Source organism: Ornithorhynchus anatinus, chromosome X1 (genome assembly GCF_004115215.2).
Source record: "Ornithorhynchus anatinus isolate Pmale09 chromosome X1, mOrnAna1.pri.v4, whole genome shotgun sequence".
Classification (NCBI taxonomy): domain Eukaryota; kingdom Metazoa; phylum Chordata; class Mammalia; order Monotremata; family Ornithorhynchidae; genus Ornithorhynchus; species Ornithorhynchus anatinus.
Window position 1 is genome coordinate 86,342,113 of NC_041749.1, and position 23,679 is coordinate 86,365,791.

At 45.2% G+C, this 23,679-nt stretch overlaps 1 protein-coding gene and 3 non-coding genes across 5 annotated transcripts in view; 3 read left to right on the forward strand and 1 right to left on the reverse strand.

Moving 5' to 3' along the window:
- Positions 1–23,679, reverse strand: part of LOC100073971 (store-operated calcium entry regulator STIMATE) — a 99,438-nt gene that overhangs the window by 41,103 nt on the left and 34,656 nt on the right. For both annotated transcript variants that reach the window (XM_029051318.2, XM_029051316.2), the window contains exon 2: positions 1,673–1,721. In XM_029051318.2, coding sequence (XP_028907151.1) covers positions 1,673–1,721 — 49 coding nt within the window. The remainder of the gene's footprint in view (positions 1–1,672; positions 1,722–23,679) is intronic.
- LOC114806965 lies at positions 9,813–9,950 on the forward strand. Its single transcript, XR_003755018.1, has one exon. It is a non-coding gene; the product is annotated as a small nucleolar RNA SNORA7 (small nucleolar RNA).
- On the forward strand, positions 13,596–13,733 carry LOC114807154. The gene has a single exon (XR_003755207.1). It is a non-coding gene; the product is annotated as a small nucleolar RNA SNORA7 (small nucleolar RNA).
- On the forward strand, positions 21,518–21,649 carry LOC114807275. Its single transcript, XR_003755325.1, has one exon. It is a non-coding gene; the product is annotated as a small nucleolar RNA SNORA7 (small nucleolar RNA).

Consider the following 23,679-nt stretch of genomic DNA (forward strand, 5'->3'; position numbering starts at 1 on the left):
CAGATGAAGAGGCCCCTTGGGGAAGTTTAAGTCTCCTGGTCTCTAGACTGTAAACTTGTTGTGGACAGGGAACGTGTCTATCGACTCTGTTTTATTGTATTCTCTCAAGCGCTTAGTACAGGGCTCTACACACAGTAAGCACTCAATAAATACCACTGATTGATTGGTCTTGTTCTCAGTAGTCACTTGGGCTGGGGGAGGGGGGGAGGGAACGACGGCAGTAGGGACTTAGAAGGATGTAAACTGAGGGAAATGTTCTAAAGTGCTAATGGTATTAGGTGACCCACTTGAATTTAGCGTATTGACACGATTTTTACTCTCCTTTGGTAGAAAAAAAATATCAAGTATAAAAAATTTTAAATACTTTTTTGGTTTGTGCATACGGGATTTAAAAAAACAAAAATGCAGGCACAGATTAATCATACCCTTCCTATAGGGCTGAGGGAAGAGGGATGAGGGAAGCAAAGGGTCCTTTAACAACACTGGACTGTAAGCTCGTTGTAGGCAGAGAATGTCTCTGCCAACTCTGTTGTACTGTACTCTCCCAGTCGCTTAGTACAGTGCTCTGGACAGAGTAAGCACTCAATAAATACCACTGATTGAGAAACTACAGGCCTAGCTCTCTCCCATGTTGAAGGGCACGGGCAAGCCGAAGTTCACGGCCTCAAATTGGGGCTACTTTAGGAGCCCGGGGAAAACACTAGCAGCTTGGTCAGGAACCAATTCAGCTTGCCCAAGAGCTGAAAAGTGAATGCAGAGCTTTTACCCCAAGAAGTCCAACTCCGTCCCAGGCCCTTTCCATGGCTCTGTGAGGTTTACCCAACATTCGGAAGCAAAGTCATCCGGTTTTATAGATAAAAGTTTCCAGCGGCCAATGTGGCCAAGGGAAAAAAAAATAAAAGGAAAACCATACTGAGTGCCAGGAGCAGCAGACTGAGGAACAAGCATGGCTTGCTCTCTTGAAGACTTCATAAAGAGATCCCTGTCACAGCTACTCAATTGGATGCTTGATGCAAGCAGAGAAAGACCATTTTGTTGCTGCAGGTGCCAGGTAGAACCTTGAAGAGACTGTTTCTATGGCCACCTTATACAGCTCTGGAGAATTTGCACTATTCCTTGAAGTGGCTATTTGCGGTTTCAAGAGCCGGTTGTTTCTGAAGTTTGGTAAACCCTCTTTTATAAATGGAAAACGTTGTCACAGAGTTGACTGGTCCAAAATTTAAAAGCGGGGGGAGGGAGGATTATAGAGAATTTGGAGGAAGGGCCTAGGGTGAGGTGGTGTTTACATGAATGGATGTAACAGACCGACTGCCAAATGTTCATGGATTTTGAATTTTCTGCTCTACTGCCCTCAAACAGATTTTCATAAAACCAGCAACGGAAAGCAGCCGCTGCCCTTAAAGCAAAATCTCTGGTCCTCACAGGAGAGATCACAGCATTTGAATTAGCTTCTTTTTCCAAAAATTGGTTTGTGGGGAGATGAGTAGAATAAGAATGGGAATGAAAAACAGAACAAGACAAAGAGCCTCACATCTTGAAAGTATTCCCAAATGTCTTATTCTATTCCTTACTTCAGGTATTTTACATTAAATGTAGATGATCATGTCTTTATACAAAAAAACTGCTCAACAACAACAAAAACCCCCTAGAAATGAATAGTACTTAAACTCACCATATCCTCCACGGTCGTCTTTCATGCTTTGGTTCTCTGAAGCGCTTTACTGGGGAGAAGAAAAGGAAAAGAAGAAAAACATTAGAAATTCAATGGATTCCCAATGCAACAAGAAATAGAACTGCTTAGAAAAATGTCAGGTTATGTTAATGGTGCTTGCAATATTAATTAAGACCCTTCCCAGAACATGGAACCAGATACGCAATGCTTCCTGGATTTACCCTGATGCCTGTCATGCAATAATACTAATAATTATGACGATAGTGTTTCCTAAGCGCTTACTATGTGCCAAGAACTGCGCTAAGCACTGGGATAGATACAAAAAATCTGATTGGACACAGTCCCCATCCCACTTGGGACTTACAGTGTAAGGAGGAGGGAGAAGAGGTTAGTTTACCCCCATCTTGCAGATGAGAAAAATGAGGCACAGAAAAGGTCACATAGCAGGCAAGTAAAGGCGCCGGGACTAGAACTCGGGTCCCCTGATTCCCAGCCTTGGGCTCTGTTCACAGGCTACTCTGCCATCCATGCTTCCACGTCTGTCTCTACTTTGCCTTTCTCATTTGGATCACTGCAGTCAGGGATTATCAGGGCTCTTTTAATGTCCCCCTAGCTTTTGCAGTCCCATCCTCTCCCCTCTCCTTATGTTCCTTCTTCAGAGCCAGGCAAAACGTTCAGTTTTCTTCGCCTGCCCTGCCAGCCAAGCCACACACAAGTAAAGACTCAGTTGCAGGGTGAGACCTAAAGCGGGAAGGAAGGGACTGATGCCAACGGGAGACCTGGAGCAAAATCAGAAGCTCTGCCCAATTATACTTGTTGAGAGCTGGGTCCAGTGGAACATATCCAACAGCCCTGACTACTGATCATCACCTCTCTCATCTCAAAGTTGGGGGATACTCCCTTCCCTCCCGCCTCCTCACCAATTATCCCATGTGAGGAAGCATTGGGGACCATCTTTTCAGGAAAAAAAAATATCTTTCCAACTCAGGACATTCTTAGGCAATTGAAACTCTTCTCTGCTTGGAGGCAAAAACGTTCTGGACACAAAACAAGCAGCAAGAACGCAACCCCAATAACCCTCAAAAACACATCTGCAGGCCAATATGGAGTCTGCCTTTGCTTGCTGAAATTGAATCTAAACTTTTCCTGAAACCGGCACCCTGGAAAAAGGAAAGCAAAAATGAATTATACAGCTTGAAGTGCTCGACTGAAATGCATAGTGAATACTCTGACCTCAATTGCTATCCATTTCAAAGACTGGATCTATTTAATGTGGTCAAATTCCATACTCAAATGTTCTGAGAAAAACTAGACATAAACACACCGAAAATCCTTCACTACCATGTACAACAATCAATCAAAGTTATTCATTGAGTGCAAAGCACAGTACTAAGCCTTGGAAGAGTGCAACAAGACACACACACTTTGCAACTTCAGGGATCTTACAATCCAGTGGGGTAGACAGACAAAAATCATTTACAAATTGAGACAGTGGGATATTGGAGGGGAGGGAAGGGGTTGAAAGAGAACAAAAATATAGCAAGAAATAGTATACATTGTCATAATGAAATTGCTGAATAAACGACCATACAAAATTAATGTACGGCAACTTATATACCATTCGGTTTGCTGATAAAATGATTTTCACAACTGTAGTTTATTTCCAGTCAAATCTTTCAGCTATCCATTGAGTCTCCTCCTAACTCTCTGATATTCACCACCATCCCCACAGTACTTATGTACATATCCTTACATTTTGTCATTCGCACCGCTGCCTGGATCATTTTTCTACAAAAACACTCAGGCCACGTTTTCCCACTCAAGAACCTCCAGTGGTTGCCCATCCACCTCTGCAACAAACAGAAAGTCTTCACCAGCAGCTTTAAAACTTTAATGCCCCTAGCTCACCTCACTGCTCTCCTACTACAACCCAGGCGGCACACCTCACTCCTCTAACGCCAACCTACTCACTGTACCTCGATCTCGCCTATCTCGCTGCCGACCTCTTGCCCACGTCCTGTCTGTGGCCTGAAATGCCCTCCCTCTTCATATCCAACACACAATTATTCTCCCTACCTTCAAAACCTTAGTGAATGAACATTTCCTCCAAGAGCCCTTCCCTGATTAAGTTCGTTCCCTTTTTTCTCCCCAATCCCTTCTGCGTCACCTTGACTTGGTCCCTTCATTCATTCCCCCTCCCAGCCCCACAGCACTTAGGAACATATCCATAATTAATGCCCATCTTCCCCTCTAGACTGTAAGCTCACTTTTGGCACGGAATGTGTCCCTTACATTGTTATACTGTACTCTTCCAAGAGCTTAGTACAGTGCTCAATAAAGCTGATTGATCGACTGAAGTGGGGACTCCATAAATACAAATACTACTATAAAAATAAAATTAGCATGAGACACTGCCAACGAAAAAACAGAACAGCATAACAAAGGATGTTCCTTATGGGTCCTTTGGGGCCCACAGTGATCTTTCCAGTCATAAACATCCATAGATAAACTTCACCATCAGTGGGGTCTTCTTATAGCACAAAAGACATCCATATAAAAGCAGAAATAGCTTTCTTTCAAAAGCATCCTTAAATCTGTACCAGATGACATGTGGATACAGCGTCATCTTTTTCGGAATGTAGGTCTTCAGGCACAGATGAATTTCAGAGCAGATTCACAAGCTGTTAAAAGTAGAGCGTGTTCAAACAGAAATGGGAGGAAAAGAAAGAACGGCCAGAGTTAATCGGATCTCTTTCTCGGCCAATAACTGAAGTGGAGGTGTAGAGTTTTTCCAAAGGAGAAATTGACATGGTGGGGTGGGGAAGGAGGAGGAGAAAGGTGAAATTGCAAACTGGTATCTAATGATACACAAAGTAGCACAAAAGACGTTGGGTGATCAGTGATGTGTCAAAGACTTCAAAAAAGCCAGACACTTGGTTAATGCATTATTCATTCATTCTTTTAAAGAAGGGGGTGCTATTCCTATTTAACAAGTGAAGAAACCAAGCCCAAAGAAATGAAGTCAATCACCCAAAGCCAGTGAGTGTCAGAGCTGGGACTTTTCTACTATAAAGGAAGTTAAAGGACTTCAACATCACAGCTCAGGGACCTCACGCTACCAGAGTATCCTGCAGGTAATTTCACCCTGGCAGATTCTGAGAACTTAGTTGGAGAGGTTCTACGCATATCTTCACAACTGATATTTAATCAATGGTATTTACTGAGTGCACATTTACTATGTGCAGTACTAAGCGCCTGGGAAAGTACATCACAATAGAGTTGGTAGACTTGATCCCTGCCCACAGGGAGCTTCAAGTCTACAGGGGGAGGTTTATGATGTTACAGATAGGGGAAATGGAGCCGAAGGAGATGTACCTAAGTGCTGTGGGGCTGGGGTGAGTATCGAAGTGCTTAATGTACACAGAGCCAAGTGCAAAGTCAACACAGAGTGGAGAGCAGGTAGGGGAAATAATGGCTTACTCAGGGAAGGCCTTTTGGGCGAGATGTGCTTTTTGAAGGGAGAGTAGTGGTCTGCCATATATGCAGCGGGAGGGAGTTCCAAGTCAGAGGGAGGACCTGGGCAAGGGGCTGGTGGTGAGAAAGGTAGTTATTATGGTATTTAAGCGCTTACTATGTGCCAAGCATTGTTCTAAGGGCTGGCGTAGACACAAGGTAATCAGGATGTCCCACGTGGGGCTCACAGTCTTAATCCCCATTTTACAGATGACATAATTGAGGGCCAGAGAAGTGAAGTGACTTGCCCAAGGTCAAAGAGCAGACAAGTGGCAGAGCCGGGATTAGAACCCAGGTCCTCTGACCCCCAAGCTGATGCTCTTTTCACTAGGCCACACTGCTCCTCACTTGAAAAAAATTATTTGGAGAAGCAGCTTGGCTCAGTGGAAAGAGCCTGGGCTTGGGAGTCAGAGGTCATGGGGTTCTAATCCCGGCTATGCCGCTTGCCAGCTGTGTGACTCCGGGCAAGTCACTTCACTTCTCTGTGCCTCCGTTACCTCATCTGTAAAATGGGGATTAAAACTGTGAGCCCACGTGGGACAATCTGATCACCCTATATCCCCCCAGCACATAGTAAGCGCTTAACAAATACCACCATTATTATTATTATTATTGAACAGGTTGACTGTGTTCTGGTACAGATGGACCATCCAGAGTTTTGTAGGCTGTCCCAACCAATTTTAGAAAACACAGAAATACTGGGGTAGTCCTAGATAACTGGTCACCTGACCTCAGACCCCACCCCTCCCAACCCACTGAGCTAGCCTTGTTTAATTTAAATGCCAAGACTTCCAAGTTTGGACTAGAAAACTCTTAGTCCACATTCACATCGATGAAGATGGAAGCCAAGGAGGGCGACCAGCACGTGATTCTTTCTGTTGCCGATGTTGGAGAGAGAATACCAGGCTGGTGGGACCGCTGTTCCAACCCAGCAACGGCAATGTTTATGTCTGTGCTTATAATAATAGTAATTGTGGTATTTGTTAAGTGCTTACTACGTGCCAGGCCCTGTACTAAGCACAGGGGTAGATACAAGTTTATCAGGTTGGACACAGTCCCTGTCTCACGTGAGGCTCACAGTTTCAATCCCCATTTTACAGATGAGGTAACTGAGGCCCAGAGAAGTGAAGGGACTTGCCCGAAGTCACAGAGCAGACAAGTGGCGGAGCTAGTCTGCCTCAGACTTTACTCCCTGGTCCTAAGGGTCTTGAGGGGGAGGATGGGGGAGAGATCATATTTCCAACCCCAGACTGAACACCACCAACACCCCAGCATCAACTGTTGGGAGAAGGCAACTTTTTGAGGATTCCTCTGACTTTCAAACATTTAACAGCTGGCAGATGGACAAATTTAGTTCTACCCAAGAGTGTGTGGCTGCTGATTCTAAACTGCGCGTGGGGCAACAAGACTGTTGGGATCATCTCTGATGCAAAGGCAATGCAGAGAATCAGCATTTCCCGCCATTTGAGAACTCTCAGGCTTGAAATTTCATTCATTCAATAGTATTTATTGAGCACTTACTATGTGCAGAGCACTGTACTAAGCGCTTGGAATGTACAAATCGGTAACAGATAGAGACAGTCCCTGCCCTTTGACGGGCTTACAGTGCAGCGTGGCGCAGTGGAAAGAGCACGGGCTTTGGAGTCAGAGGTATGGGTTCAAATCCCGGCTCGGCCACTTCTCAGCTGTGTGACTTTGGGCAAGTCACAACTTCTCGGTGCCTCAGTTACCTCATCTGTAAAATGAGGATTAAGACTGTGAGCCCCACGTGGGACAACCTGATTCCCCTGTGTCTACCCCAGTGCTTAGAACAGTGCTCGGCACATAGTAAGCGCTTAACAAATGCCAACATTATTATTATTATCATTATTATTAATCGGGGGAGATGGACAGACAAGAATAGCAATAAATAGAATCATGGGGATGAAATCTACTCAGAGACCAAACCAGAGGGGAGGTGGACCAATTCCAGGGGTCAAAGTGAAAGCCTGCCAATATAAGAACAAAAATAATGTCTGATTAGCAGTGTGTGCAAAGTTATATTTTTCTAAATATCAAAGCAATGGCACATGCTCACAGCTTCATTGATCTGGCTGTGTGGGGTCGCGTGTCCTTGTCCTTTTCTGCAAGCAGAGGCAAAATAAGCACAACGTGGGTGGAAACCTACTGTTTGCTATGGCTGAGGCACGGGAAATGAGCTAGTTGGTCTAGCAGTGCATTCTAAAGATGATTTTGGGGGCAAAACCTGCTTGAACAATACTATTTAAGCCCGAAAACTACAGTGGCTGCTTCTTGCCTCAACTGAAATGTAGCTTTGTAACATGTAGGTGACCCTAAATGAAATAATGGCAGCTTCCTGACAGGTCAAAAAAATTAAGTTACAGGCAGCTGAGGTACTTTTGCAAGATTGCAGACAGTTTTCATGCCAGGTTCTAGGAAAATCCAATGGTAAGGAGTTTCTTTCTGAGGTGGAGGTAGATGAGCAACCGCTAGAGGTTCTTGAAGAGAGGGGAAATGAGAACTTGACCGAAAGCTCGTGTCTAGATTGTAAACTCGTGGGCAGGGAGTGCATCTACCGACTCTGTTATCCTCCACCCTCCCAAGTGCTTAGTGCAGTATTCTGCACAGGTTAAGCACTCAGTAAATACCATTGACAAATGGTTTCGTAGTAAAATGATCCAGGCAGTAGAGTGAAGTATGGATTGAAGTGATTGATTGAATTCCCAAAGGGGAATCATTAATCTTAATGCTCCACTGTTGGATCACCTACTGCAACCAATGTTCATCCCCTCTCCAAATTCACATGAAGCTCAGAAACGCAAAGAAGCCATTTCCAGGCATTGTTGATTGCTCAGCCAATGTGTCACTAGAAAGGCTACTATCTGAAGAGGACTTTGTCAAAAATAAAGCCCCCAATGTAAGGCACGAGACTTGGGATCCTGGGTTCCCTCCCTAGCTGTCCTAAGGGTTTCTGGGCAACTCTCACCATTTCTCAAGATGAAAATAAGCCAGGTGCCTTGTGTTTAATCACACTCATTTTACCTGGACTCCACTTCAAATCTGAGCTGGATACAAACAAATGCTAAATTCCACGGAGGCCCCACAAGGGCTACCTGGAATGGGAAAGAAAACATCCTAGTCTTCTGAGCGAGTAAATACATTTCCTTTCGAGTTTTGCCAACGACACAACAAGCACTACTTTTGACGGCCAAGGTGGAGTGAGCAGGAGACAAACTTACCACTCAGGCCCACAGGGAATTCATTTATGTAAACTACCATTCTCCTTCCTGACAAGGTGTCAAAGGCATTGATCTCCAGAGATTCAAACCTTGCATGTTGGTCCATGACTGGAGCTGGATGTAAAATATGATCTTCCAGCATCCAGTGAGACCTCAAGACTGTTGATTTCCTTAGAACATGTACTCCCTAAAGCATTTTTGAGTTTAGAATTTCTATTATTACTATTATGGCATTTAAGTAATTACTATGTGCCAGGCACTGTACTAAGCGCTGGAGTGAATATGGGCAAATCGTGGAGCACACAGTCCCTATCCCTTGTGGGGCTCACAGTCTGAATCCCCATTTTACAGATGAGGCAAATGAGGCACAGAGAAGTGAAGTGATTTGCCCAAGGTCACACAGCAGACATGTAGCAGAGCCAGGATAAGAACTCATGACCTTCTGACTCTCAGGCCTATGCTCTATCCACTACACCATGCTGCTTCTCAACTCGGTTTTTCCAACTCTTAATACATATGGTATTGGAGAAGCAGCATGGCTCAGTGGAAAGAGCCTGGGCTTGGGAGTCAGAGGTCATGGGTTCTAAACTCGGCTGTGCCGCTTGTCAGCTGTGTGACTTTGGGCAAGTCACTTAACTTCTCTGTGCCTCAGTTATTTCATCTGCAAAATGGGGATTAAGCCTGTGAGCCTCACGTGGGACAAACTGTTCACCTTGCATCTCCCCCAGCATTTAGAACAGTGCTTGGCACATAGTAAGCACTTAAATACCATTATTATTACATGGTGTGTGGCTATCTACATACATATACACACAGACACATACACATATACACACAGAAAACGGTCTTAGTCATTTAAGAATCACCTGTATCATGCCCTATTTTCTAAGACAAATGTCTTACACTTGGGCATCTTATTGCAGAATACCAACTCCCGTGAAGGCCAAGTTGTTCACCTCAGTCAGCAAGGTCTTCTTTAGAGAAAACTTAGAATAGCCCACTTTTCAGTTGAAGCACCCTACACTGTGAGAGGATTGTATAAGACCATATCACTTTAACCAAGAAATTCAACTACTGTTGCATTGTCCTTGCAATTGCAAGAACCCCTAAAAGCAAGTCATTTCACAAAGAGCTGGACGTCTCGTTTTATTCCCGGGCCAGTTACTGTCTCGATATGCATCACCTTAGATATTTGAAATACACAGTTGAGCTACCTTTTCTTTCACTCCTTGTTATTCCTGTCCTAGTGATCACTGATGAACCTTTCTCTTCCATGGACCTTTTGCCTTGCGTTTTCCTCTCTGATGGACCTAACCTGTTGCCATCTGTTTCCCCTGGACCAGAACATGCCGTAGGAATGGTCTATTTACCAACTGCTATTTCATGTCAGTCTCTCAGGATGGCACCTGGAGAGTTTCCAGTACTCTACCAGTCTCGGCTATGAGAGGGAGAATCAAGCAGAGGCATACCCATTCCATTCCTAGTTTGGGCAGTGGCTAGCGAGTGGAAGGCAAGCTGCTATAGATCAAAACTCACCTGTTCTGGGCAGCAGGCATGGGAGAGGCGAGGGTAGACTCTCAAGTTTACTGTGCAGAGGCGGCAATGGTAAACTACTTCTGCATTTTTACCAAAAAAACTCTACAGATATACTGCCAAAATGTTGCAGATGGAGGTGAGGTGTTCTGGGAGAGATGTGTCCATGGAGTTGCTATGGGTCAGAGATGACTCGACAGCATAAGATGAGATTTCATGTCAATACAATTATTTTAGAATATTTCCTATTTGAACCTTTAAAGGGCTAGTGATAAAAGAACTCACGCGTACTACAAAGAATTTCAGAAAACATACATCTGAATAAATTAAAACCAGCACATCTTTTCTGGAGGGCACCAGGCAAAGGGGACAAGAACAACTTCAGTCAGTCAATCGTACTTATTGAGCGCTTACTGCGTGCACAGCACTGTATTAAATGCTTGGGAGTACAATATAACAGACATATTCCCTGCCCACAATGAGCTTCCAGTCTAGGGGAGGCTTCCATCCTTTGCTGGTAAGGGGGTAGAGAATAGCAGGTGTTACATGTGGCCAACAAAGCCCTAACCAAAAGCGGGTGTATTTCTCGATGATGAGAAGCAAATGAGAAAAGGAATAAACTAAGATCACAGGCCTTTACTTAAATCTACACCCCCATGGAGAATGTAATGGATTTTCTGCAGCATCCACTTTGTTGACTCATTACCTTGTTTCCTAATCCCCATTCCAAAGTAAAGAGTTCAATTCTATCTGCCCTGAAAATGGAGAACGAGCCAAATGGTTCTGATTTGCTGCCTAAACTTGGCAATTCTGCTGCTTTTTAAAATATACTGCCCAAGGAATGCAAAATTACTGACAGTAAAATGGAGACTGACGATAGTCTCCCGTCTGCAATCACAGATGAGTCTTGGTCCTAAGGCTTCTGAATGAAGACTATTTCAGACTCAGCACACTAGCAATGAGAAAAACTCCAAGAGGAAACAGAAGCAGCCTGGTCTAGTGGATAGAGCATGGGCCCGTGAGTCAGAAGAACCCGGGTTTTAATTCCGGCTCTGCCACTTGTTTGCTGTTTGACTCTGGGAAAGTCACTTAACTTCTCTGGAGCTCCGTTACCTCATCTGTAAAATGGGGATTAAGACTGTGAGCCGCATGTGGGACAGGGACTGTGTTCAACCCAAATTGCTTGTATACACCCCAGTGCTTAGTACAGAGCCTGGCACACAGTAAGCGCCTAACAAATACCATAATAATTATTATGGTTATTATTACCCTGTGCAGAGCACTGTACTAAGCACTTGGGGTAGTACCATATAACAGAGTTGGTAGACACGTTCTCTGCCCACAACGAGCTTACAATCTCTTCACCATTCCAGGCAAAGTCATCCTTGGTCCAAATTGCCATACCCTGCCCAGTGCTCTAATGGTTTCCGTCTGCCCTGCGCACTGTACTAAGCACTCAGGAGAGTACAATATAGCAATATAACAGACACATTCCCTGCCCACAACCAGCTTCTCACAACCAGACAAAAACTTCTAACTCTGGGCTTCAAGGCTCTCCATTGCCTTGCCCCCTACCTCTCCTCCCTTCTCTCTTTCTAACTGCCCACCCCGCATGCTCCGCTGCCACTCATCTCCTCATCGTCCCCCGTTCACGCCTAACCCACCGTCGACCTCTGGCCTACGTCCTCCCGCTGTCCTGGAATGCCCTCCCTCCTCACCTCCACCAAACTAACTCTCTTCCCCTCTTCAAAGCCCTTCGGAGAGCTCACCTCCTCCAAGAGGCCTTCCCAGCCTGAGCTTCCCCTTTTCCCTCTGCTCCCTCTCTGCTCCCCGTCTGCTCCCTCCCCCTTCCCTCCTCCCCTCCCCTCAGCTAAGTCCCCTTTCCCTCTGCTCCTCCCTCTCTCCCTTCCCCTCAGCACTGTGCTCATTTGAATATATTTGTATTACCCTATTTATTTTGTTAATGAGGTGTACATCCTTTGTGCCTCAGTTACCTCATCTGTGAAGAGGGGATTAAGACCGTGAGCCCCATGCGGGACAGGAACTGTGATCCAACTCGATTAACTTCTATCTACCCCAGAGCTTAGTACAGTCTCTGGCACAGAGTAAGCACTTCACAAATATCATAAAGTGTAGTAATGCTTCCTTGCTCAAATTCTCACTAGAATTGGAAGAATATTGTTGGCATTAATTCTGCAGTTCCCCTGAAATGGGCTTTCGTTGTATCCAGCACTTCTCCTTTGCGGAGTTCACTGGGGCAGAGGTGGCTAACCCTTGCGTACAGGAGAGCTGCTCCGTAGGCCCTGTTTACCATCTCAGCCATCTGGCAATCCGGCCAAGTTAACATTAAGATCTCAGAGGTGCCGTCTTCAGACCTTGGGCTGGCTCATCAAGCTCAGTCTTCCTAGACAGGCTAATGCACTAGCTCGTGCTGCCCTGAGCTGCCTTCAGTCGCCAGTGTGGCGTTTATCTGGTCAGTAGCTGCCTGTGCCACCTGCTCCCCAAATTTTATCCATTTCACTAATCACTAGCACGTCCTCTGGAGATGTCTGTTTCCTCACTGCAAAACAGAAACTGCGAGTCCTATATCACAGGGCTCTTGTTAGGATAAAAATGAAATCGTTGATGTAAAATCACTTTGGGACCATAATAGCCCTAGACAAAATCAAGGAGTTAATCAGTTGGTCAACTAATGGTATTTATTGAGCGTTTACTGTGTGCAGAGCACTGTGCTAAGCATTTACTATCCAAGAGTCTACACCCTGATTAGGCAGCCTCCTATCTCCCCCTCCACCAGATCCTGTGGGAAGGGCAACTTAATGGCTGGGCCTACCCACATTGTCACCCAAGAATCCACTCCTGTCTCCAGGAACAGAGAGGGCAAGCAGCACCACCACACCATGTGACCTCAAGTTCCCCTTCTCTCAGTGATCCAGGGTCTACTGGGGTCACCAGACACTACAAACACTAGAGATGTTTGGATCCAGGTCAGTTTTGCATAGGCCATTAAGATGATCATATTTTTCACAGAAGAATTGAAATGCATAACAGATACTGCTAAGTGACAGAAGTACCCCCCCACCCCCCATCCCAAATGAAATTCCAACAATCTGCTACCAGAAGCCCAGAGTTTGCACTTTCTCAGTATAATGTACAGTAGAGTCATACATAGATTCTTATTACATTTGGGACAAAGACTAAGGTGTCAATAACCTGCCTGAGTCAGAAGCATCACCTTTGAAAATAACGAACAAATACATACAGTACACTATACAACTCGGCCCTTTGGGGAAATTCTTTTCTAAGATTCACCTTTGTCTTGTATAGAAGACCTTGAGACACCAGTAATTCAGTAACGGAATATGGCCATGTTTATTAGAGACAATCGATAAGCCACTTGCTCCAAATGGAAACAATTTCAGAGACTATCAACAAACACAAGTGAAACTGCAGAGTGTGCCTGCAGAGGAACCGGCAGCCTGCCTCTGTAAATTGATTTTGGTATAACATCCCTGTACTTTGGCTCCATCTGAAAGCAGATTTCACCACAGGTAGAGCTTCCCCTGGCCTGTTTGCTTTCAGGAAGCCTGAAACCCACTTTAAAGCTCTGAGCAATTTAAATGTGAGTAATAAGTCTCCCCTGCCCCGGGTCACACCTGGAGAGTTTCCAGTATGCTACCAGTCTCGGCTACAGGAGGGAGAGTCAAGCAGAGGCATTCCCATTCCATTCCTAGCTTGGCCAGTGGCTAGCGAGTGGAAGGCAATCTGCTACAGGTCAAAACTCACCCTTGCTGGGCAGCAACGGCAAGAGAAGGAGTCCAGGGCGGAGACTCTAGTTTACTGCGTGGAAGGAGGCCAGTGGTAAATGACTTTGATATTTTTACCAAGAAAACTCTATGGATCCATTACCAGAACGATAGCAGATGGAGAGCGGGGTATTCTGGGAGAGATGCGTCCGTGGCATCGCTATGGGTCGGGGAGGACTCGATGGCATAAGAAAAGACAAAAATAAGATCCCCAACCTGACCAACTGAAGCCACTATTGCTTTGGAAAACGTAGAATGCCAACTGTTGATAATTGCCAAAAAGACATCACGGCAATTTACACTTTAAAGCTTACACACCTGATGTCAGTGAGTATGGGGAAGAATGAATTATTCTAGAAAACACTAGTCACAAGGTAGTCAAGAAGTCAGCTCATGTTAATTATCAATCAATCAGTGGCATTTATTGAACACTTACTGTTTGCAGAGCACTGTACTCTCTGCAGTGCAATACTCTCTGGATTGGGGGACTACAATATAACAGAGTTGGTAATTAATTAACTGTGGTATTCGTGAAGCATTTACTATGTACCAAGTATTGTACTAAGTGCTGGGAAGGAAACAAGATTATTAAGTCACAGTGCGACACACGTTCCCTGCCCATAAGTAGATTCCGCTGTATGGGGCAGACAGACATTAAAGCCCTCTTCTGGGACTCCTACTAGGGAGTTAAGTGTCTATGGAAAAATAAATTCCCCTAGTTAGTATAACTCAGCTTCCTAAGGTCCATTTGGTTTTATGTAACTCTGCAACTAATTATTTGTTAAGTGCTTATTATGTGCCAGGCACTGTACAAGGGCTGGGGTGGATACAAGCAAATTGGGTTGGACACAGTCCCTGTCCCACATGGGGCTCACAGCCTCAATCCCCATTTTGCAGATGAGACAAGTGAGGCACAGAGAAGTGAAGTGACTTACCCAAGGCCACACAGCAGACCAGATTCCCAGGTCCAGGCTCTATCCACTAAGCCATAGTACTTGTTAAGCCCTTAAGTGCTTACTATGAGTTCAATACGGCTCTAGGCACTGGGGTAGATACAAGTGAATTATGTTGGACACGGTCCCTGTCCTGCCCGGGGTTCACAGTCTGAGTAGAACAGAGAAAAGGAGAACTGAGGCCCAGAGAACTTAAGTGACTTGTGCAAGGTCACACAGCAAGCAATTGGCAGAGCTGGAATTAGAACGCAGGTCCTCAAGATCCCAGGCCTGTGCTCCTTCCACTAGGACACACTGCTTCTAATTAATTGGTTTAGCCTAAAATCCACCCTTTCCCCTCCATCCAAAATGCTACCACATTAATTCAATCACTCTTCACATCCTGCCTGGATCACTCCATCAGCCTCCTTGCTGACCTCCCTACCTCCTGTCTACTCCAATACATATTCACTCAGCTGCCTGGATCATTTTTCTACAAATATCATCAGGAAATGTTTCCCCACTCCTAAAGAGCCTCCAGGTGTCGCCCATCCACTTCCACAAACAAAAAACTCCTCACCACTGGCTTTAACGCACTCCATCACCTTGCTCCCTCCTACCTCACCTCGCTACTCTCCTACTACAACCCAGCCCGCAAACCTCGCTCCTTATTCAATTCATTCAATAGTATTTATTGAGCGCTTACTATGTGCAGAGCACTGTACTAAGCACTTGGGATGAACAAGTCGGCAACAGATAGAGACGGTCCCTGCCGTTTGACGGGCTTACAGTCTAATCGGGGGAGACGGACAGACAAGAACAATGGCACTAAACAGCGTCAAGGGGAAGAACATCTCGTAAAAACAATGGCAACTAAACAGAATCAAGGCGATGTACAATTCATTAACAAAATAAATAGGGTAACGAAAATATATACAGTTGAGCGGACGAATACAGTGCTGTGGGGATGGGAAGGGAGAGGTGGAGGAGCAGAGGGAAAAGGGGAAAATGAGGCTTTAGTTGCGGAGAGGTAAAGGGGGGATGGCAGAGGGAGTAGAGGGGGAAGAGGAGCTCAGTCTGGGAACGCCTCTTGGAGGAGGTGATTTTTAAGTAAGGTGTTGAAGAGGGAAAGAGAATCAGTTTGGCGGAGGTGAGGAGGGAGGGCGTTCCAGGACCGCGGGAGGACGTGACCCAGGGGTCGACGGCGGGATAGGCGAGACCGAGGGACGGTGAGGAGGTGGGCGGCGGAGGAGCGGAGCCTGCAGGGTGGGCGGTAGAAAGAGAGAAGGGAGGAGAGGTAGGAAGGGGCAAGGTGATGGAGAGCCTCGAAGCCTAGAGTGAGGAGTTTTTGTTTGGAGCGGAGGTCGATAGGCAACCACTGGAGTTGTTTAAGAAGGGGAGTGACATGCCCAGATCGTTTCTGCAGGAAGATGAGCCGGGCAGCGGAGTGAAGAATAGACCGGAGCGGGGCGAGAGAGGAGGAAGGGAGGTCAGAGAGCTCCTCTAATGCTCCTCTAATGCTAACCTTCTCACTGTGCCTCCATCTCATCTACTTCGCTGCCGACCATCAAGAATGCTCAGAGACCAAGCTCAGTGAGAAGCAGCATGGCCAAGAGGATAGATTACGGGCCTGGGAGTCAGAGGACCTGGGTTCTAATCCTGGCTCTAACACTGGTCCGTTATATGATGTTGGGCAAGTCACTTCGCTTCTCTGTGCCTCGGTTTCCCTATCTGTGAAATGAGGATTAAATCCAATTCCCTCCTCAGACTGTGCACCGGCACTGTGCTCAACCTGATCATCTCGTATCCACCCCAGCTTGACACATAGTAAGCACCTAACAAGTACCATGACTATCATTATCTTTAACATTTTGGCAGAAAAATGGGGATGAAGACTGTGGGACAACCTCATTCCCCTGTATCTACCCCAGCGCTTAGAACAGTGTTCTGCACGTAGTAAGCACTTAAATACCAACATTATTACCTCTGGAAAAATATAATAATGAAATAATTATTACAATAAATAATGAATAATAAATAATGGTAGGACTTGCACTTCCTGCTAGTCTTTCAAAGATCACTCAAGGTTACCTGGAAAGCCCAGTTCCCAAAGCTTGTATCTATGTTACAAACTGGGAAAGAGAGGATTATTTTTAGGAAGGATTAAAGAGCTCACCTAATTGCCAAAAAAAAAAAAAATCAGCACAAGTCCAAGATCATTGCAAGCTGAAACATTAAGTAGAGGTGCCATAGTCAATCTACAGCACTGGACTGGACAATTTGGAAGATTAGGGCTGGTTGGTGCAAAGCTTTGGCAATTAGGGGAGAGACAATTCCTATTTCAGCGTGTGTAATTCTAAAGACACTGTCTTCATGCCCTCAAGTTTCAAATGAGAGGTGGCCCAGAAAGTTTTGAAATGTTTTACATTGACAAATCTGAATTCTGACTGCAAATGCATTTCAGTTTCTAACTAAGGCTTCTGCCAAGAATACAGAAAGAGCTGTCCTTCAGGTCCAATACCTATAGCAAGATTTATATTCACAGTAGGTGAAGAGATGGATGTGGGGCTGACAATTCCTTTTTTTTTTTTTTTTTATCATAGGCAGAGTTTGTCCTTTGCTATGCTTTTATTTTGGCAGAATCTGGGTACCGTTATCAGTTTGGTCTTTTGTTATATCGCCTTCCTAAAAATCTCTGCTCTCAAAGAGCTACCCTATCCCCAATTACTGCATGCCGGGCTGGTCCGTCTCCTCTGTCGAATCCCGGCAGTCCTTAGCTAAGTCAGTACTAAAGTGACTCTTTAAAATGTTCTTTCTATCTTTCTGGCCCATGGTACACCAGCTTCAATGCAATATACTGCAACTGCCTGAGCACACTATTGGAATAGTCACCTTACAGCCTAACTTTTTTTTTTTTTTGGTAAACAGAGAATTTAAGAGTTAAGTATGTGCCAGGCATTGTACTAATCACTGGGGTAGATACAAGCTAATCAGGTAATCAGTCCCTATCCCACATGGGCTCACAAGCCTTAATCCCCATTTTACAGATGAGGTAACAAATCCAGAGAAATTAAGTGAATTGCCCAAGGTCACGCAGCAGACATGTGGCAGAGCCAGAATTAGAATTGGGGTCCTTCTGATTCCCAGGCCTGTGCTCTCTCCACTAGGCCACGCTGCTTCTCAGCCTTGCAACTAACATAAAAGATTGGCTGCCTTCCAGAACCCGAGGTGGGGAGGACGAGATGAGGGTAGACGGCCTGAGGGGTGGAGCAGCCCTCTCCTCTCTCTTGACCTTGTAAAGAACATCTGGATGACTAATAATAATGACTGTGGCACTTGTTAAGCACTTAGTAGGTGCCAAGCACTGTACTAAGTACTGGGGTAGACACAAGATAATCAGGTTGGACAGTCACTGTCCCACATATGGCTCATAGTCTTAATCCCCATTTTACAGATGAGGTAACTGAGGCACAGAGAAGTGAAGTGACTCGCCCAAGCTCACTCAGCAGCCAAGTAGCAGAGCTGGGACTAAAACCCTGGTCCTTCTGACAACCAGGCCCACGCTCTTTCCACTAGGCCACACTGCTTCTCTGTGACCTAACATCCCTCCAGGCAATAATCAACTGTTATTTGTTGCTGTTTCTGATTTCACTTATTTTCCCCCACTGTAGCGTTAGAGCCTCTTGTGGGCCAGGGACCATGTACGAATCAATGTCCACATGCAATGCCAAGCACTTAATACAGTACTTGGCCCAAAGTAAGTGTTTAAATACCACAATTATCATTATTGTAACTCCCCCTCCCCTGAAACCAGGGAACACTTGGTCAACACCTAAGTGGACTGTGATCCTGTTGGGTCATTTGATGTATAGCACATAGATGATGCTGAAGATTTCAGGTCTATCTCATCCGTGAAAATCTTTAGTTCAGTGGAGGGATTCCTGGATTCAGGAAAGAAAAGAACCTTGATCTTTCAGCTGATTGCCGGTCCACAGTACTTGGTGGATTCATTCATTCATTCCATCATATTTATTGAGCACTTACTGTGTGCAGAGCACTGTATTAAGCTCTTGAAAACCACAATTCAGCAACAGAGAGAGACAATCCCTACCCACAATGGGCTCACAGTCTAGAAAGGGGGAAACAGGCATCAAAACAAGTAAAGAGGCATCAATAGCATCAATATAAATAGAATTACAGGCTCTCGTAATATCCCGGCTAGATTACTGCGTCAGCCTTCTCTCTGATCTCCCTTCCTCCTGTCTCTCCCGGCTCCAGTCTATTCTTCACTCCGCTGCCCGGCTCATCTTCCTGCAGAAACGCTCTGGGCGTTTCACTCCCCTTCTTAAAAACCTCCAATGGTTGCCTATCAATCTCCACACAAAACAAAAACTTATCACTCTAGGCTTCGAGGCTGTCCAACACCTTGCACCCCTCCTTCCTCTCCTCCCTTCTCTCTTTCCACCGCCCAACCCGCACGCTCCGCTCCTCTGCCGCCCACCTCCTCACCGTCCCCCATTCACGCCTATCCCGCCGTCGATCCCTGGGCCACATCCTCCCGCGGTCCTGGAATGCCCTCCCTCCTCACCTCCGCCAAATTCTCTTCCCCTCTTCAAAACCCTACTTAAAGCTCACCTCCTCCAAATTCTCTTCCCCTCTTCCAAACCCTACTTAAAGCTCACCTCCTCCAAGAGGCCTTCCCAGCCTGAATGCCCCTTTTCCCTCTGCTCTCCTCTGCCCCTCCCTTCACCTCTCCTCAGCTAATCCCTCTTTTCCCCTCTTTCCCTCTGCTCCTCCCCCTCTCCCTTCCCCTCCGCTCAGCACTGTACTCGTCCGCTCAACTATATTTTCATTACCCTATTTATTTTGTTAAAGAGATGTACATCACCTTGATTCTATTTATTTGCTATTGTTTTAATGAGATGTTCATCCCCTTGATTCTATTTATTGCCATTGTTCTTGTCTGTCCGTCTCCCCCGATTAGACTGTATGCCCGTCAAAGGGCAGGGACTGTCTCGATCTGTTACCGATTTGTACATTCCAAGCACTTAGTATAGTGCTCTGCACATAGTAAGCGCTCAATAAATACTATTGAGTGAATGAATTATAGATATATACACATCATTAACATAAATAGAATTATAAATATGTTCATACATACTCAAGTGCTGTGGAGGGGTAGAGCAAAGGGAGCAAGTTGGGGCAATGGAGAGGGGAGGGGGAAGCAGAGGAAAAGCGGGCCTTAGTCTGGGAATAATAATGGTATTTAAGTGCTTACTATTTGCCAAGTACTGTGCTTATTATCTGAGAGGCACTATACTAAGCGCTGGGGTGGATACAAGCAAATTGGGTTGGACACAGTCTCTGTCTCAGTAGGCTCTCAATTCCCCCCCCGCCCCCCCCCCCCCCCCCACTTTTTTTTTTTTTTTTTTTTAACAGATGAGGTAACAGATGCCCAGAGAAGTGAAACAATTGGCTCAAGATCACACAGCAGATAAATGGTGGAGCTGGGATTAGAACCCATGACCTTCTGACTCCCAGGCCTGTGCTCTATCCACTACACCATGCTAGATACTGAACCGTAGTTCCAAAACCTTCCGCAGGTCACTGATTCAATCAACTGTATTTACTGAGTGCTTACTGTGTGCAAAGCACTGTACTAAGCACTTGAGAGAGTGCAATATTTTCATGTACCTGCACTTTCAGAGATCCGTCAGCATGGGGCCTGTAATTTGTTAAGTGGGAAGAGTTTCCCAGAGATTCAGAAGCAGTTTTTAAAACCATCTTCCAGGTCCTTTGACTCCTCAAACATGGCAGCGTAGAATAGGTTTGGGGGGGGAGGGGTGGCGGAAATAACAGACCTATTATACCACACTACTTTATTCAGCTGGTGTAGAGGCAAGAATCAGATTTTTAACTGTTGTCGGGGCAACCAACTGAGTTTAATACTTGCCAGGACTCCAGTCTACTGATGATGATGCCAAATGCAAGGTCCATGAAGATGGTGGCCAGATGTCAATGGCGTTCCCAAGCAACAGAGATCATATGTGCTGTGGCCACACTGAGGTTTAATGCCACAATGCAATTCTGGGAATTGCTAAAACTAATTCTGGGCAGCACTCATTTACTGAAGTGTCAGTCGGTCGGTCAGTTGTATTTACTGAGTGCTTATTGTGTGCAAAGCACTGTACTAAGCACTTGGGAGAGTACAACAATAAAGAGACACATTCCCTGCCCACAAAGAGCTTACAGTTTAGCTAAGCCACTGGTTCTAATAATAATGATGATGGTACTTGTTAAGTGCTATGTGCCAAGCACTGTTCTAAGTGCTGGGGGAGATACAAGGTAATCAGGTTAACCCACATGGGGCTCACAGTCTTAATCCCCATTTTATAGATGAGGCAACTGAGGCGCCAACTTGCCCAAGGTCACGCAGCAAAGTGGCCATGACCTATTGTCCCAATCTACTCCACCTTCCTTTCCTAAAGGCATTACATTTCATAAGCTATGTGGAGTAGAGTTGAATTCTTCCAGAAATACGCTGACTGGGAAGGAAGCTTCTATATTTTACAATTTAAAGTCACTGGGTCTGAATTTCAATACCACCTCTATTATGGTTTTAGCAGTAAACTGTATTGTACTTTCCCAAGCACTTAGTACAGTGCTCTGCACATAGTAAGCACCTAATGAATACAATTGAATGAATGAAAAGAAAGCATCCCTATAAAGGTAAGAATTTACATTGAATTAATGATGGTTAAGAACTTTTGGTTTTGTTTCTCATAGAAAAAATTACCTTCTTTATGTTTTTGAATGAGGGCCCCCCTCTCAGGGTCATACCTGGAGAGTTTCCAATATTCTACCATTCTCGGCTACAGGAGGGAGAGTCAAGCAGAGGCATTCCATTCCTAGCTTGGCCAGCGGCTAGTGAGTGGAAGGCAATCTGCTACGAGTCAAAACTCATCCGTGCTGGGCAGCAACGGTAGGGGAAAGAGTCGAGGGCGGAGACGCAAGTTAACTGAGTGGAAGGAGGCAGTGGTAAACTTCTAAGGATACACTACCAGAACTAAACCCTCTTTTCCCCCTTTCCCTCTGCTCCTCCCCCTCTCCCTTTCCATCCCCTCAGCACTGTACTCGCCCGCTCAACTGTATATATTTTCATTACCCTATTTATTTTGGTAATGAAATGTACATCGCCTTGATTCTATTTAGTTGCCATTGTTTTTATGAGATGTTCTTCCCCGACTCTATTTATTGCCATTGTTCTTGTCTGTCCATCTCCCCCGATTAGACTGTAAGCCCATCAAACGGCAGGGACTGTCTCTATCTGTTGCCGACTTGTTCATTCCAAGCGCTTAGTACAGTGCTCTGCAAATAGTAAGCGCTCAATAAATACTATTGAATGAAAATACTATTGAATGAAGATGGAGAGCGGGGCGTTCTGGGAGAGATATGTCCATGGTGTCGCTATGGGTCGGAAACAACTCTACATCACAGGACAAGACAGAATGGGGAAACACGATATTGTGCCTCAACATGAACCAAGGAGCAGAAGATGGAAGTTCTCAGTCGCACAGAGCCTGCTGCATAAACTGAAAATATTTGTTCATTAGCCTTCGATTATCAGTTTAACCCGAGTACAACCTATTAAATCAATGATCACAATGTTTGGTTTAATCTAATTGTTCCTGAAGCTGTGCTATCTTTTCCTGACCTAGTTGGGCTTTGCTTTGCTTGTTTTTACAGATTAAAAAAAAAAAACCTCATTAGAAAGTTAATTAGTAAATCGATGTTCTTCACCTTTGAGTCTTGGTACCTATACTTTGTCACTCCGGTGCATGTTGGCATTCAGGAATTGTCTTTTGTTTGGTCTTCAGGGCTCTCCAAGGAAATTAAAAAGCAGTAGGATCATCCTTCAATCAAAGGTATTTATTGAGGGCCTACTGAGTGCAGAGCACTGTACTAAGCACTTGGGAAAGTGCATCGTAACAGAGTCGGTAGACACTTTCCCTGCCCACAATGGACTTCTTTCACAAGACCATTTAAGACATCTATTGCACCTGCATTGTAAGATTCAACAACTTACTCTATTTTCCTTAACCAGAATCTATTTTAAGGTCCATCTCCCCCTGTAGTCTATAAGCTCCTGGAGGGCAGGGAACATGTCTACCAACTCTGTTATATTGTACTTTCCCAAGCAGTCAGTCCAGTGCTCTGCACCCAGTAAGCGCTCGATAAATACCATCAATAAATGTGATACTTAGATCAATGGTATTCACTGAACGCTTATTGTATGCAAAGCAAAATATAATAGCGATTGCCCCAAAGAGAGACTAATGGAGCTGTTCAAAGATTTGGATGCAGTGCTGGAAGTTTGGACAGCACTACAGCTCTGTAGATCACCAGTCTGGTCTACAACCTGACGTCTCATTGTTATCCGCCTTGGATAGTCTGGTCTTCTAGATTCATCTTCCTCCCTTACCTTGCGTTGGATGTTACATTACCTCAGTGACAGCCTTCGGTTCTGCATCAGCGTGGAAGACCTTTGCTTAGGTGTAGGGTTTCCCCGGTGCAATATGGTGCATGACCGCCATTTAGTTCAGCCCTTTCAGCCTAAACTGTCACGCTTTTTCGGCAAAGCACCTCACGATCTACACGTCTTCTCGCGTGTGTGCCTCTACAGTGTAGTTCTGTGAAGAAAAACTCTTGCCTAGCTGTCTCTAGGATTTTCCGGTGATGCATGAAGCCTGAAGAGTTGAAAGTTTCTCAGAAGATTGGAAGTGTAGACTAACAACTGTAACCTGGTTCTTTGTTGCATCACCCAGCTTGGCTGCACAGAATAAATTGAAATTAGAGTTAAAGAGTTTAATTTATTTAATTTAAATTAATAAATTAATCTTCTCTGCAGCCCTTCTGGACCCCAGTGACAAAGGGAAAGGGATCAGAGAAGCCCCAGCCCTACCAAGACCAGCTTTGCCATCATG